Consider the following 15226-nt stretch of genomic DNA (forward strand, 5'->3'; position numbering starts at 1 on the left):
AAATTTACATAAACTTTTAGAAGGTAGAAGTTAGTCTTTCTTGTCAAGGGGGACAATTTTAACAACTTATACACCTTTTCAAAGAAAAATAAATCATCAGTTTCTTCAAGTGATTTTTTTTTCTGGTAACCCCACAGAATACTTACAAAATTTTACCTAGAATGTTAGTGATTATAGCTTCATAAATCAGATTTTTGGGGATAGATTTCAGAATGGCCCAAATCATTAAACCAATCCAAACAATGAGAGCCAAAAGAATATCAGAATTAAAACGTAMACCTTAGTCTTTATACAAAAGGCACTTGTTATACGCAATGGGTAAACCCAAATGCTTGACTCTCCCCCCTCGAAGTTTTTTTTTTAACATTTAGAAACGTTCACATTTGTTCAAAGATGTTTTAACTGAAATTTTAAAGTATAGGTAGATGATAATTAATTGTAGCACAACTGTTGTTTTGCAGACACACTGCTTTCTGATTATATCAAAAAAAAAAAGAAAAAAGAAAAAAGAAAACCACAAAAATTCTGCAGCAGAGAATTTTGACTGAGAAGAAGAAAATTCTGAGTGAATAACAACAGACATGCATTACCTTTGGGTCATGTATTCCAGATAGCTCTTCRTAGATCTTCTCTCCTACCATGACAGCAGCTAGGTTGGCTGTGTATGTGGACAAACAAAACAAACAGAAAATAGCCCAGAGATTCATTAAAAACCTTCCAGTCCAGCACTTGGGTGGTTTGATGGCAGCTGTTCTTCCAAACAAAATTGCATAACAGACATTCAGGGCTGAAGAGAAGGAGAAAACTTTGTTTCTATTCCTTCCTTTGGGGGTCATCCCAAAGGGACTTTTCCACTCATATAAGGTGAGAAAGACAGCTGTAATATGGAGAGCCACAAATATTCCTAGCCACATAGTCCAGTGAAGCGGCCACATAAAAGCTCCAATTGGAGCTGCTGTGTCTCTGGTCCTCACCAGGATGCCTAAGCTGGTTGAAAAGAAAGGGCTGGTGAAATCAATCACTTGGCTGCGGGCAGTATTGATGCTAAATGATGTCACTGCCATGTGAGCTGTCCCAGCAAGAAGGTCTCCCACTAGTCCAGTCCAGTGGCTGTTTTTCCAGGCACCATATTTTCCATCGCCAACAATGTATAAGTCAAAATCGAAGTTCATATCTTCAGCTAGCTTCTCCAGCAGGTCAATACAGTAGCCATAGCAGCACTTCTTGAGCTCAATGGGCACGGTGTCATTCCCTCCTTGAAGGGTTTCAAATAGGTTGTCTAGCACAGTTGAATCATTGGTCATAGGATCCAGGCACAGCTGTCCTGCTGGGCAAAGACCTTCATCATCTACATCTCTTGTAAAGACAAATGGATGCTCAATCAAAGTTACCACTCTGAGGTGCAGCCGAGTAGGATGTTGCATGTGATTTTTATGTCTCTGGGCCTGTTCTGGCCATATCCCATAGTCCATGATTATCTTTCCATCCTGCCAGCTCCCCAGACGAGTCCACATTGGGTTCCCAACAGGGTCATGCTGCAGATTCCAAATAAAGAAGTTGTTTTCTGAGCTGACAATGGAAGAGCCTTTCACCTTTATGCGGCCACTAAGTCCTTCAAAGGTTGTGTTGGCTAAAAACCTGTTGGAAGGAGAAAGTAGAGTAAGCAGAAACAGATCATTGAAGCTATACCTGGATGGGTTGGTTTTGAGATGAAAAAAATGAAAGTGGGAGATCTGGATGAATGTTTACATGTCATAGTCTTCCCATGGCATGATCAACAAGGCACTTAATTCATGATTTGTGAATGTCTCTCTCTTATTTATCTTGTATAATGTAAATGAAAACTCTTTAGGAAGGATACTCTTTTTACTTACTGGAAGAAGTAATTTTTTTTTCTATTAATTTGCCTAATAAATAACATATAAGTTAATTCTAAGGTGGACTCAATAGACTTGCAGTCTTTTTCTTTTTTTCCTAAATATGTATCAAAAATGGGGTATCAGTAATGATGTTTGAAATATCCTTCCAAGGAAAATTCTGTATTCTCAGTAGGATGTAGCTTATGTAAGAGGTGGTACTGAAGAGCTGTCAACAACTTTCAAACACTTTGAAGTGAACAAATCTTGTTTTCAAAATGCAAATTTTGGCATTCACTGTTAGCCATTTCAGCATGAAGAAATGAACTCAGTTAAAGATGGTTGCCCCAGGACAGACAGTTTTTATTCTTAAAGAGGAAAAGTTTATTAAAATGTCCACAAATTATYTTCTAAAATCACTGGGGTTTTAGATTGGGCTGGTAAACTTTCCTAGTGGTTGTTCTCACTCAGACTAGAATTAAATTTGTGATAACTCATTATACAAGATGCTAAGAAGAGTGTTGTAAAGAGATTTTTTTCCATTGGTGGAAGCATATGGGCTAGCTTAACTTCATTCTGTTAATAAGAAGGTGCTACACATTTTTGAGGGCTCTAGYGGTCTCCTACTAATACTAGATAAGCTTTAGTAGGGTGATTCTGACAAAAACAATTGAGTTTTATTGCAGCTAATATGGTATAAGATTAAAAAAAAACAAGCACATATTTTTCAGGAATAGGCATTCAGAAGACGGACTATTTWGCTGATATAGTAGACTATAACCTGTCACATTAGTCTTGGAAATTAGATGGAAGCAAGTATTGATACAGGCATAAAGACAATAGCTGCCATTCTAGTTTCAATGGGCAAAACATAAACTCTAAGCAGTCTTAATGGTTTGTCAATAGTTAGAGTGGAAAACAATAATCTTAAATTGATTTGGAAAAGGTACACACACATTTTTGTCTGGATTTCACCTTTTGTTTTATTATCTTTTGATGAGTTTTGCTGAATTATAAGCAGTTAATCTCCCAGCTTCATAGGTCTTGAGGTCATATCAACTTATTATCCCCAGCAAAGGTCAAATTTATGTAACTAGTTGTGACAGTTTCTACTGTGGTTTTGTGAGTGACCTTTCTCTGAAATGGCTCCAGGTTGAGTGTGTTGTGATGGAGAAAGATAATGCAGTCAGTAAGGTCAAAATCAATTGATAGGTATGTGTCTCACTTCAGAATGAGAATTAGACTTAAAAATGCATATAAGTATTTGTGTATGGGAACTGTTCSACATAAATGTAGATCATATTTTCAAAATGTGCTTTTAGTACTTAATCTAATACTAGCTAAATGATACTGTAACTTAATAATCAGTAGTGTTTGTTGTTGATTGACTAATGGTCTCCTCCCACTTTGTATTTTATATATATTTGACTGCGTATGTTGGCATGTGTTTGTGTATGCAAGTCTAACCAATGTAAAGTTTCTAGGGGGAAGGCAATCCTAGGAATCATAGATGACCCATAAGTTTGTCTGTTTTTCCTCTATCTCCTCATTTTTTTAAAAAAAAATTATTCTCTTTCTTTCTTTGGAACCTTGCTGGGTTTATACGCTGAGATCATCACTACTACAAAAACAGTATAAGCTGCTAACGTGTAGATGTGTCTGTGTGCGAAATGTTGCAAGAAGTGGTAAATGTGGAAAATAGTGTTTGCAATTCAGAAAATGCCAAAATTAAGAGAGCTAACTCCTCACATAGACTAAACCAGCAAATCCCTGATACCTACAGTCTCTATTACAAAATAATTTGGAATGCCACAGACCAGGTGTCTTTGGAATAGACGAAACTATAGAATAGTGCATTAGATTTATTTTCAACAGATAGAATGAGAACAGTGCAATTTATGCACTGTTCCCTGAGTTTCCCTGAGTTTTACTGTAGAAATAAGTGTGCCCATGAGAATGAATCAAACCCTCTATACCTCTGGGGGCTGAACTAAGTTAGAAGCATTTACCTGAGAGATTTAGTAGCACTTAAATGGATGGCTCTTCTGCCTTAGCAAAGTAGAAGCTTACTTGTATAGCTGATTTGCATTTTCTCTATCTTTGCTAGTGACAGGTAGTTAGTCAAAATAAATGTGAGAAACCAAGTGAGAGACACTCTAACAATGCTTTGCTATACATGTGGGTTGTTATGGCTGCTAATTATTTGCCTATGCTATAAGCAGCACTAGTAAAACTCGTAACAGAGGCTTCATGGAGAAGTTGCCTTCACCAACAACTTTTAGATATAGATATAACAAATAAGAGAGATAAACTACACGGTTTAGACCAGGTGTCTCCAGTGTGAACTCTCTGGGAATTACTGGTACTGAGTATCAMAGACACACTGGTAATACCTGGACTTATTCTTTTAGCAGGCATACTCACATATTTGTACAGAAAGTTCATGTGTACAACTTTCAGAAGATATAGGAACAATCTTCAAATCAGGCAACTGATTTAATTTCCTTATGGTTATGTCTGTATCAATGAGCTGGCAATCAAAACAATAGGACATGAAGCTGGTATCAAAGCTTTGCTAGCGTTATTTCAATTTAACTAATGATAATGAGCTCAAATGGTGTGCCATTTGCTCTTCCCAGTTTTATTCCTATTTTCAATGTGTGTTGTTGTAATTACTGCTTATTAAAGCTTTAGCAGTTCTTCCATATCCTGGCAKAGATACCACTGTGGCACTTTTGAGAATGATTTAATTAAATGATTTCATTTTCTTTCAAGCTTGATGTCTTGGTTCTTCCCTCTCTTTCTGAACAGTTTGCAATAACCCGAATGAGCAGCCAGTGAAATTGTGAGTTGCTGATACTACCGAGAAGAAGAGCTTCTTAAAGCTAGAAGATTGGATGACTTTAATATTCTAATGCCTTGTTCTGGCAACAGGGATGCTCCCCAGAGCAGACTTGAAGAGACCAGAAATCTGACCTCATCATAATAGGAATTAATAATGGTGGAGCATTACAAAAGCCTAATCTTCAGATGTACTTAAAAGAAAAAAGGAGAGAGAGAGAGAGAGAGAGAGAGAGAAAGAGAGAGAGAAAAAGAGAGAGAGAGAAAGAGAGAGAAAAAGAGAGAGAAAAGGAAAGAGAGAAAGAGGGAGAAAGAGGGAGAAAGAGGGAGAAAGAGGGAGAAAGGGAAAGAGAGAGAAAGGGAAAGAGAGAAAGAGAAAAAGAGAGAAAGAGAGAAAATCATTCTGTATTATGGGGTCGGTCTTCCTTCTTTATATTCTGCTCTTGGGTGCCATAAGGTGGCATTTGAGTGTCTGCACAGACAATGTATGAGTGCCATATTGGGATGAAAGCACCGGTTTCAGCTATGCCAGTTTGTAGGAGTGCTATTCACTTCAGCATCACTTCTATCAACATCCATCTCTGTAATAGTGATGGAAGATCTAACACCTGGCCTTCTGCAGCCCACTCCTGCTCTGGGGCTACAAATAAAGGCAGATGAACTCAAACAGAAATATGATTAAATACTAAAGCTAAAGGTGTCCTCAACTGAGGTAAGTTGCTTGCCTGAAAACACAACTGAAAAGGACAAGGTTGTTCACAGTTAAGCTGCTCATCAGAGGTTCATGCCTCAGAAGTCATTGCTACTGCAACGAATTAAATGTTACTTTTCTCATTCAAATACACCAGTCCCAGCCATCAGGTTATCTGCCCCACTCAAGCATTACAAAAGCAATTGCAGTGATTAAAGCCAACCTGTTATCCTGTCTTTAATAGCACCCATAAGCACATGCCTGGGAAAAAAAAAAAAAAAAAAAAAAAAGAAGAGGCCAAACATTCCATGTTTCCTCCTAATGCTGTAACTGAGCTCCTAGGACTTTAAGAACTTGTAGCAATCTCTGTCTATACAGCGTTTCCTCTGTGTGTCCTCTCTACTGCAAGAGACTACTAAACTATTTACGTTTGCTAATTTTTTTTGCAGAAATCTTTAAGAAGTGCTGGCTTTCATTTGTTCTGAACCTTGCTAATGCCACCTTTACATCATACTCTTGATTCTTCTACAATTAAATACCATGAAGAATATRTACCTATTTGCTTTATTCATTTCAATAGTGATTTTGCAGAGCTCTGACATATCCTCCATAATGTGTACCTTTTCTCAGATTTTTCAGATAATTTCTTAGGCTATTCCTTACATGGATAGCATTTTACATCTTTGACTTTTTTGTTTGCTTGGTTTAAAAAGGGATCTACATTTCTCTCATTTGTTCAAAATCAGAATATTTGTGCATATGTGTATATATGTGTATATATGTGTATATATATATGTATATTTGTGTGTATATATATATGTATATATGTGCATAACCCAGGCAGTTTTGGGTGTAAGTTCAGCACAGTGATGCGCAATGGTCTACAGCAATAGTCTCAGCCTAAGCTCAAACGTAACTCTACCGCACCAGCAGTAGTGAGACAGGTTCCCAGAAGCTGTCTATAGTTTATAATATAGTATATTATAGTATATTATATAGTATAGTTAACGTCACCAAATTTGACACTGGCTCTGATTTTCCCTGCTATACTTCTGAATGTAAACATAAAATGTTATTGGAACTTTGCCTGTAACCTGTGTTATGTTTTCTGTGCTATCTCTACTTCCATGGAACTGTATCTTATTCTAAACCTGGTCTCTACAGTTATGTTTAGGTTTCATTATTAGAAGCAGAAAGAAATACTGAAATAAATGTAAGTTAGAGAGACATAACAGCATTATGTTGGAGTTATTTACTTCAGAATGATGGAGTAGGGAGAATAAAATGAAGGTTTGGTATTATACTAAAAATATTAGCTGAAAAAAAAAAAAAAGGGAAACACCTACTTTGACAAATATTGTCCTGAAGTGATATTCCTTTCATCCGTGTCCATGCAATTCATTGTGCTTGGAATAAGAGCTAGTTCTGGTTGAATCATGGTGGCTGTTGCTACAGCTCTAGCCACAAGCTCCATTGCATCCTGCACATAATGCTCAAAAACTGACTGTGTTGTCTTGCCATGAGCAATGAGACCTAGTGGCAAACCTTCTGTCCTCAGTTCTTCCACGTTCTGTGAATCCCCAAGAATCCAGTGAAGTTCTGGAGGCATCACACCAAACTTGGTGGTTATTTCAAAAATCTTCCTTGTTTTTTCCATGTCACATCCAAACATCACAATGGTAGATGTTGTCTCTTTGATGCTTTCCAGGTAAAGCTGTAAGTAGTTCAAAAGGTCGCTAGTTGAAGTGAGATTTGCTGTGATATTTATAATGGATCCCAGGTGGAACTTGGAGCTCTGTTGTGTGAGGAAGAGGAAATCTGTGATGTTCCACTCCTCCTGGCATAACATCAAGCTGAAATTGTACCAGTTGTTCATTTCAAGGATTGAGAAAGTAACATCAGCATCAGAACTCAATGAGTTTTCTAAGCTCATCTGCAGGTGCAGGGGATTCTGCAATTAAAAATATGGAAGATACTGATTAGAAAGATACCGGACTCAAATCTTAATGAGTTTGCTTCATTTTCATATGCCAGTCACACATTCCCTCATAAAGCTGCTGTCCATTGTTGATCAAGGGAACAACAGAAGAAACAAGGAAATCCATACCCACTCTGCTTATACAGACTGTTAATTCAAGGAATTCAAGAGCAAGAGTTTCTTGACTTCAACAGCCATCAAAGAATCTACTTTTAAAAAAGCGTATTTAATTAAGTACATTTGTAGTTTTGGATTCTTTGGCATTCTTGGACAAAGAATTCCCAGTTTTTGTAACAGCACGCATGAAAAAATATGCCTGCATTGTTCTGGTTTAGCCATGGTATCAGTTTAAATCTAATGGATGCTGACAAGTTTGCCAAAAGACAAAAATAATGAAGAYGAACCCTCAGTTCTTTGTTATCTTTTGGTTTTGTACTTGGGGCCTTTTTTCACAAAGGCACATGAATAAGTTAATTAAATAGATCACTAGATCACAGGCTACAATCAATATACATTATGTACTGCCAATAACACATGAGAAGATTGATTCTTTGGTAAAGGTCAATTTTTTTGAAAGCGTAAGAGGCTAAGATATGCACACTCCATTAATTGTCTGATGGAAAGTATTTGGTCAATAATCATTCTGTACTCACTTTTTTTTCTCTGTAATTTATAACATAACAGAACTTTACACTTTTTCCAAAAAACAGTAAGGTTCAAAGGCTAATCAGTATGTTCTTGTAATTTTATTTGACACTTACATTTAAAACCTGTTTTTCATCCTTATATACTGTATTATGTAAACTGTATTATATAAACTGTATTATGTACAAGACCAATCCAAACCTTATCGTGTTTAAAGTTGCTGCAAAATCTTGTCATGTTGATTTTATAGTCTTTTAATGCTCTTTATAGACTCAAGTCTGTCTGGATTTTACAAATGCCATTCTGAATTTGGAATAATACAATGATTTCTTGATTTGCATTAGTTTTACTAAGATTAGAATCTGGGCTTCAATGCAGATGTAAAGGGTGGAATGAGAAACACAGAGAAGGGCCGAATGCTATTTATAAATAGCCAGCTTTCATTCTGTTAACTTGCAGTTCCATGAACTGATCCTGTGTTTTTCAGAGCAGATCATTTAAATTCTGAGAGAATATTGTAATTGAAGATTCTCTCAGCATTCTTTGTTACCTCTTGTTTTAGTTACCTGTAGGCTTTTTAACATGGCCACATGAATAAGCTAATTAAATAGACCCCTGTTCACAATCAATGCACATCATGTACTGCCAATAAACAAGAGATTTCATTCTYTGATAAAGAACAAGTTACTGAATGCACAAGAGCCCAACCTATGCAGACACTCCAAATTCTATTTTGGATAACAGTGCCTATTACTTAAAATATATGATTTATTTTGAAAACAAAACAAAAGAAACAAAAGAAACAGAAGTATGTATGATATCTGGGTTTGAGAAGCTAATTCAAACAATTAACCTTTAACCTGAAACAAGATTGYTTTTTCTTATGGCAAAGTATATTTTATATATATACAAATGATAGCATGCAACCTGGCTATACCAGTATTAGAAAGAGCGATCATCTTTAGTTTATCTAGAAATAAAACATCCAAAGTACAGTAGTACAATAATTGCAGCATAGGTGCAGATATAACATTTATTGGATGCAGAAAACCTACCATGTGCTAAGGAGGAACAGAATTCAGTAATAATGACTGCGTCCATCCTAATAAATAAAACAGACTAAAGGGAAGAAAAATAAATACATAGATGAACAGAGGAGAGGAGAGGAGAGGAGAGGAGAGGAGAGGAGAGGAGAGGAGAGGAGAGGAGAGGAGAAGAGAGGAGACAGGAGAACTAAACCTTCACTGTGCTGCTAATTGTTCCCTGGTCTGGTTAGGCCCATATCACTTCGCTGTCTCTGATACCATATACCAGCAGTGTGGGCCCTAGCACATTTGTGGATCCTTCCCTGGAGACATTATATATAAGATTGCATGGGAACTCACCTTTCACTCTATTCAGCCTTTAAAGACCATGTGCCCTCATGCTATAGCCAGAGCATATGCTCTATTTTACATTAAGTAAAACCTCCCTTGTCTAGCCACAGTATGTCCAGTGTAAAAACATATGATGTATAAAATAAATATACATTTCACATGTATATGTGAAATACCTGGAGCTGTTAATGTGCTCAGGTATMGTACTGAGATATCATTTCAATAGGGATGCATTTCAAGAAAACTTGATTTAGATTGCTATTGCTTTTAAAAAATGATTTATGAGGTGAAGTTGAATTCCTGTCACCAGTTTGTAATGCCAACATAAGTGCATCTATGCAAGCTCTCACTACCATTATGATCTGCCAGTTACTGAATTCCTTATTACTGGGCATCTTTTCTTTATTGTTTTGGGAACAGATCATAGATATAACTGAAGTGATTATGAACTTGACCTCAGAATTTTCAGATGCAAGGATATCCATAAAACCCAGTCAGTTGGGATTTGGTTTTTGCTTGACTTTCTCTTCATCTTCATCTTCATCTTAACATGCAGCCCCTCTGCAGATGCTGAGGAAGAACTGGTAGTTAATTTTGATCCAGCTGTTAATGTTTGCTTGTATGGGGAATGATGGTTGAAATAGCCCATGTAGTCTTACATCTTAACCAAGGAGATTAGTGAACTATTCATTAACTTTCCTGTTTTTTTCTTTTTTTTTTTTAATGTAAAGAAGTAAAATCTTCAAGAAAAGCATGTGGATTAGTAGTAAGAGTAGTAATATTTGGATATGTTGTAATACCTTCCTGATTTTCTACCAAAACATTTGATTTGTAATTTTCATGACTTAGTTGAGCAAATGGCCCATGAAAAATGTACATGGTACAAGTTACATGTCAGGATACAGCCTTTGATATTACAGCATTCTTAATGCTATTATATATTTTTGTTTATTCATCATTCTATAAAATGATAAACAATTACTGCTTTTCAATGAAGAACATCCCAAAATGCTTATTCAGTCATACAGAATCAATCACTGAGACTGCAGATTCTCATAAGAAAGGCTTTTGACATCTTAAATGATAGTTTAGAGGTACATAATTGCATGTATCATGAAACAGAAGATTTATGAGGTAATTTCAGTGTACTGAACTGTGCCCATCCATCCTTACTGAAATTCTTAGGAAAAAAAAAATCACTTTCAACTCACTTTAGAAATTACTAGAGTTTGACTATTTCTGTTAAATTGCCTCATTTAAAATTGGAGCACATATGGAAAGCCAATTGTTTTGTTTAATTTTGGCTTCAATCTGCTATTAAAGATGATACAACTTGCATAAGTTTTTCTTTAAATTACACAAAATTAAAACTCATTTGAGTAATGTTAATTGTTATCCATTTTTAATAATGTACTTGCATTTATGCATTCTGATTTAACAAAAACATTTAATGCATCTATAAGAACTTGTTTTTTTTTTTTATTGCTCATCTTCTGTTTCTATTTCATAAACCAGCCAAGATCAACTTCGATTTTAACTGGACAAAAGACAGGACTAGAATCTTTAATTTCTGACTAATGGCCTTTGCATCAGATGCCAACATTCTTTCCACTGACCTTCAATGGGCTTTGAATAAAGCGACTCATGGAATATAAAAGTTTATATGATCTGTGTTGTTTCACTTCCCTTCATCAAAAGAGACAGTAATTACTTATTTACTTTTTGTATAACAAGAACAGTTTTACACTTTCATTGCCTGAGATACCTGAAATAACAGGCTCATTTAACTACTGAAACGTGACTTGCATTTCATTGAACTCTAGTACTTTTCAAGACTGTGTTTCAGCATTTTGTAGACCCACTCTTAGCTATTGTAAATCTTACAAATACAGTGAATGCCTGGAGCTGGACTGACTTACAACCTGAAGGATCTTACTATGTATCTCTTCAGCCAAATCTGCAATGCTAATTAGGCACAGTTACAGTGACATTTTATTTGACATTATTATAGCTTCATTAGCAGGGTTAAAAGCATATATGTAAATGTTCTTTTGTCAACTGTAACAGTAAGTAACACAGAAAATATTATTTCCCTCTTGAGGGGAAAGACAATACTTAAATACATATTCACAAAAAGAAAAAAAAAAAAGTGAAAGCATAATGCTACCTGAAAATCAGTTTCCTTTAAGGAAAAAAGGCCTTCTGGCTTACAGAACAACTATGAGGACTCACACAGTTTTGCAAAGACTGAGAGTAAATAAAATGTCACTGATGCAGCAGGTTCAGCAATTCAGAGTCTTTTTCTTCAACAGTTGAACTTACAAGGTTTAGACTTAAAACTCCATTCTCTAAATGATAAAGGTGGACCACTGGTTTTTCATTTAATGTCATAAAGAGAGATGCTCTGTCTCTCAGAGATCTGTCTGTACTGAAAATTGACGGCTCCTGGCAGGATTTCTGATGGAGATGTCCAGCCAACTGCCCCACAGGATGTCAAGCTTCCCACCGTATTGCTACTGAGTTGTTCTACAGGGCACCTGGCAAAGCAGAGAGTAATTCTGCTTTTGGGAAAATCACATTTCCTGCAAGTGAAAAGAGGTGAACTTTGGGACAGCCCTCCTTCATTCCCTTCTTCCATTTCTTCCTCTCTTTGTTCCCTCCCTTCCAGGCATCTCAAAGGCTGGTGAATGGATCCAGGATGAATCCATCACCTCTTCTCTATACAGCACTCGGAGCAGGGCCTTGAGGTCATGCTTTTCCTAGGCTCGCTCTGAGCCTCGCTGAAATCTACAGAGGTTTGACATGGCCTTCAGTCATCATTCAGTCATCAGAGTCTGCTTCTAGGCTTTGGTACATCCTCCATCCAGCAAAACACTTTTAAACTCCTATTCAAGTAGCATCAGTATGATTAAAAATAGCTCTAGTAAGTCTCTTCTGTTATTTAGCCAGCAGAAAAAAAAAATGTTGTCTTTTGGTTCTCTAGGGAATATAACATCCTAGCCCTGAGATGATTAGGCCATTTATCTTTTTAAAAACAGGCCTTTATCAAGCAAGACATTTCTTTCATTGGCCCAATAAAGGAATGATGTCTTAACTAACTCTTCTGTTTCTTTTCTTACATAGCTTTTCTGTCTTCACACATAAACATTCTTGACAAAGAGCATTAAATGAAAAAAGGTAAATCTCAAAATTAAAGGCAATTATTTGCAGACAGTTTTCAATCTTCTGAGAAGGAAGAGCTAATTTAAACTAGCTAGAGCTGATCTGATTTTTGCAGCAAAAGAGGCTTGGCATCTCTCCAGGCAACTTCTATAGGCAGATCTTAACAAGGCATTTACTGCTGACTTTAAAAGAATGAAAATCCACAATAACTAAAATAATTTAAAGCTTGACTTGGTTTGTCTTGAAAATGATTTTTAAATGGTTTTTCTCTTTAGACCAGTCAGTCTTGACTTAGGGTTGTTTCACATCTTAAATGACTACATGCAAACACTACAAATTAATCTGAATACGTAAAGCACACCACCAGGTCAAGCAGACAGTATACAAAGTGAACATCCAGCTATTTTGGAARGTAAGACCCATTATTTATCTACATAAACACTTAAAAATTATTGTAATTAAAATACTTCTTCAAAAACCATGAATTCTTTGCTCCAGAGTGAGAAAAATAAATAATTTGAAGTCTGTCAAAGGCAATCTCATACAGATACCAAGCACCAAAATAGTTTTTCTCTAGCTAAAATTTATGTTACGAATAAAAAAGGCAAATGAATGTAAATAAAGATAGATTTGGGGGAGCTGCACTAATTCTCCATGGCAAACATTCCTGCTCCCTAGAAATGGAAATGCAAAGCCCTAGAGAATCTCTTCTGCTCTGTAACAGGATTCATATGAGAGACAGTGGTCCTTAACCATGACTCTGCTTTCACGTGCAGATATATTACTGTAGATATAACGTAGGTTGGGGAAGATGACACTTCTGCTTGCTTTTAAAGAATTTATAGGTTTATAGTTTATGTAGGGAATCTGAATGATTATTTCTTGTTCCTCACATGACTATTGACACTTGGTAAATCATTATTTATTTCTTGTCAAAATGATTACATGGAGAATCCTTCCCTTCAGGGAAAGAAGATGTAATTAATGTCTGCAAAGTCCTTGAAAATGTTTGGATAAAAGATGTCAAAAAATAAGGCCTGTGAACATTTCTTGCAGTGGACTATTCATTACTGAACAGTATTTTGTTGAATCTCCAAACAGTATGGGATCAGTATCTGTCAAGCAGGCATGCATGAGCCATCAAGAATGAGGAGATCTTTGCTAGCTTTGCCTCAGGGTTTCTTTATCATGCCATTTCCCACTAACACATTTTGTGATGTTTGCTTTCATCTGGACTGTTAAATGTTAACACACACTGCGGGGCTGCAAAATTACATCTCCACTGCTTTACTCATGGACATCTTTATGTGTGAGGTGTGATAAAGGAAGGCCCCATTGTGGTAATGTGGTTCTGACAACATAACAATGGCACTGTTCTCTTTGTAGTTTATCTGTGGTTTATATGGTTACCAGAGCATGTATTGTATGTGCATATGTGAATGTGGGTTATTATTTTTGTAAAGTGATTATTAATCCAGATAAATGATATATGCTCCACTAATAAAAATTTATTTGGGTTACCAGGAAACTACTGCTTCAAGGCTACCAGGAAAAAAATAATAGCATCGTATCAAGGTTGTGGAGTCTCCTTCTCTGAAGATCTTCAAAACCCGCTTGGATGTCACCCTGTGCCACATGCTCTTGGTGCTCCTGCTGGAGCAGGGGGATTGGTCTAGATGATCTCTAGAGGTCCCTTCCAACCTCATCTATCCTGTGATTCTGTGATGTCCAAAAATGGAATCATCAAACRATATTGGAAGCCTTGGAATGGGAAGCACGGGATGACACAAGACTTCGCAAGGGTAAAGATCAATTAATGGTCAGTAAGAGAATGCAAACTGAGAACTGACTACAAACACTTTTAGGAATAAAAAGAATACAGAAAGAACAAGTATTCAATATGCCTAATTTGTAACACATACTGCAATTTTGGACAAAAGACTGAATTGTGAATTAATTTGGGGCAAGAAATTAAGCAGAGTTAACAAACATATAAAAATAACCAGAACCAAACCTAGAAATTCCCACCATCAACATTATTCTCCTTCTGTCAGAACACTCAGTACACAGAAGCCTTGCTGTCACAACCTCACTCCACCCCATTTGCTCTGTCTCCATAAAGATCTGTGATGTTGACAGTGGGGCATAGAAGCATGAGCACAACTCCTAAGAAACAGAACAAACACTACAAAGTAGGTGCATGTTACCTGTATCATTATTGAGAATGAGCTTCAATATTGGGAAAATTTGCCTATTGTATTATTATCACTGCAATGAGACAATAATAAATCTTTGATTAGACTGTTAAACTTCAATTAGGCTAACTATATTTTTGGCTTTGCATATCAGATGATTTTCTGTAGCTCACATAAATTAGACATGCTGATTGTCTGCTGCCTTGTTCTGGAGGGCTACCTGTTAAAAATACCTAGCAGAGAATTAGGCAATCAAGGGTGTAATTTACAACAAGTACTGCCAAGCATAGTTCCATACTACGGTTCTTAGCAGGTCATCCCTGCTGGGCTTCTCGGCTAAAAACCCTCTTGCAAATGGCTTTCCCTCCTTCCCCTCTCACCTTCTCCTCAACAAGATGGATTTTCTTGCAATAAATCACCAAAAAAATGCTATTTTCTCACGAGCACAACAGGTTATGACCTTGCTTTTCAGATATGAAAAA

At 36.4% G+C, this 15226-nt stretch overlaps 1 protein-coding gene across 1 annotated transcript in view; it reads right to left on the minus strand.

The window, feature by feature from the left end:
• LOC112956408 (glutamate receptor ionotropic, NMDA 3A) overlaps nucleotides 1-15226 on the minus strand; it is a gene marked incomplete at its 3' end in the record, with an annotated part of 56299 nt that overhangs the window by 21558 nt on the left and 19515 nt on the right. Inside the window, exons 2-3 of the mRNA XM_026049920.1 lie at nucleotides 6735-7339; nucleotides 591-1638 (exon numbers count right to left, since the gene is read on the minus strand). Of these exons, the coding sequence (XP_025905705.1) occupies nucleotides 591-1638; nucleotides 6735-7339 (1653 nt within the window). The remainder of the gene's footprint in view (nucleotides 1-590; nucleotides 1639-6734; nucleotides 7340-15226) is intronic.

The sequence above is a fragment of the Nothoprocta perdicaria genome, unplaced genomic scaffold, assembly GCF_003342845.1.
Source record: "Nothoprocta perdicaria isolate Ctin4 unplaced genomic scaffold, notPer1 scaffold_63, whole genome shotgun sequence".
NCBI lineage: Eukaryota > Metazoa > Chordata > Aves > Tinamiformes > Tinamidae > Nothoprocta > Nothoprocta perdicaria.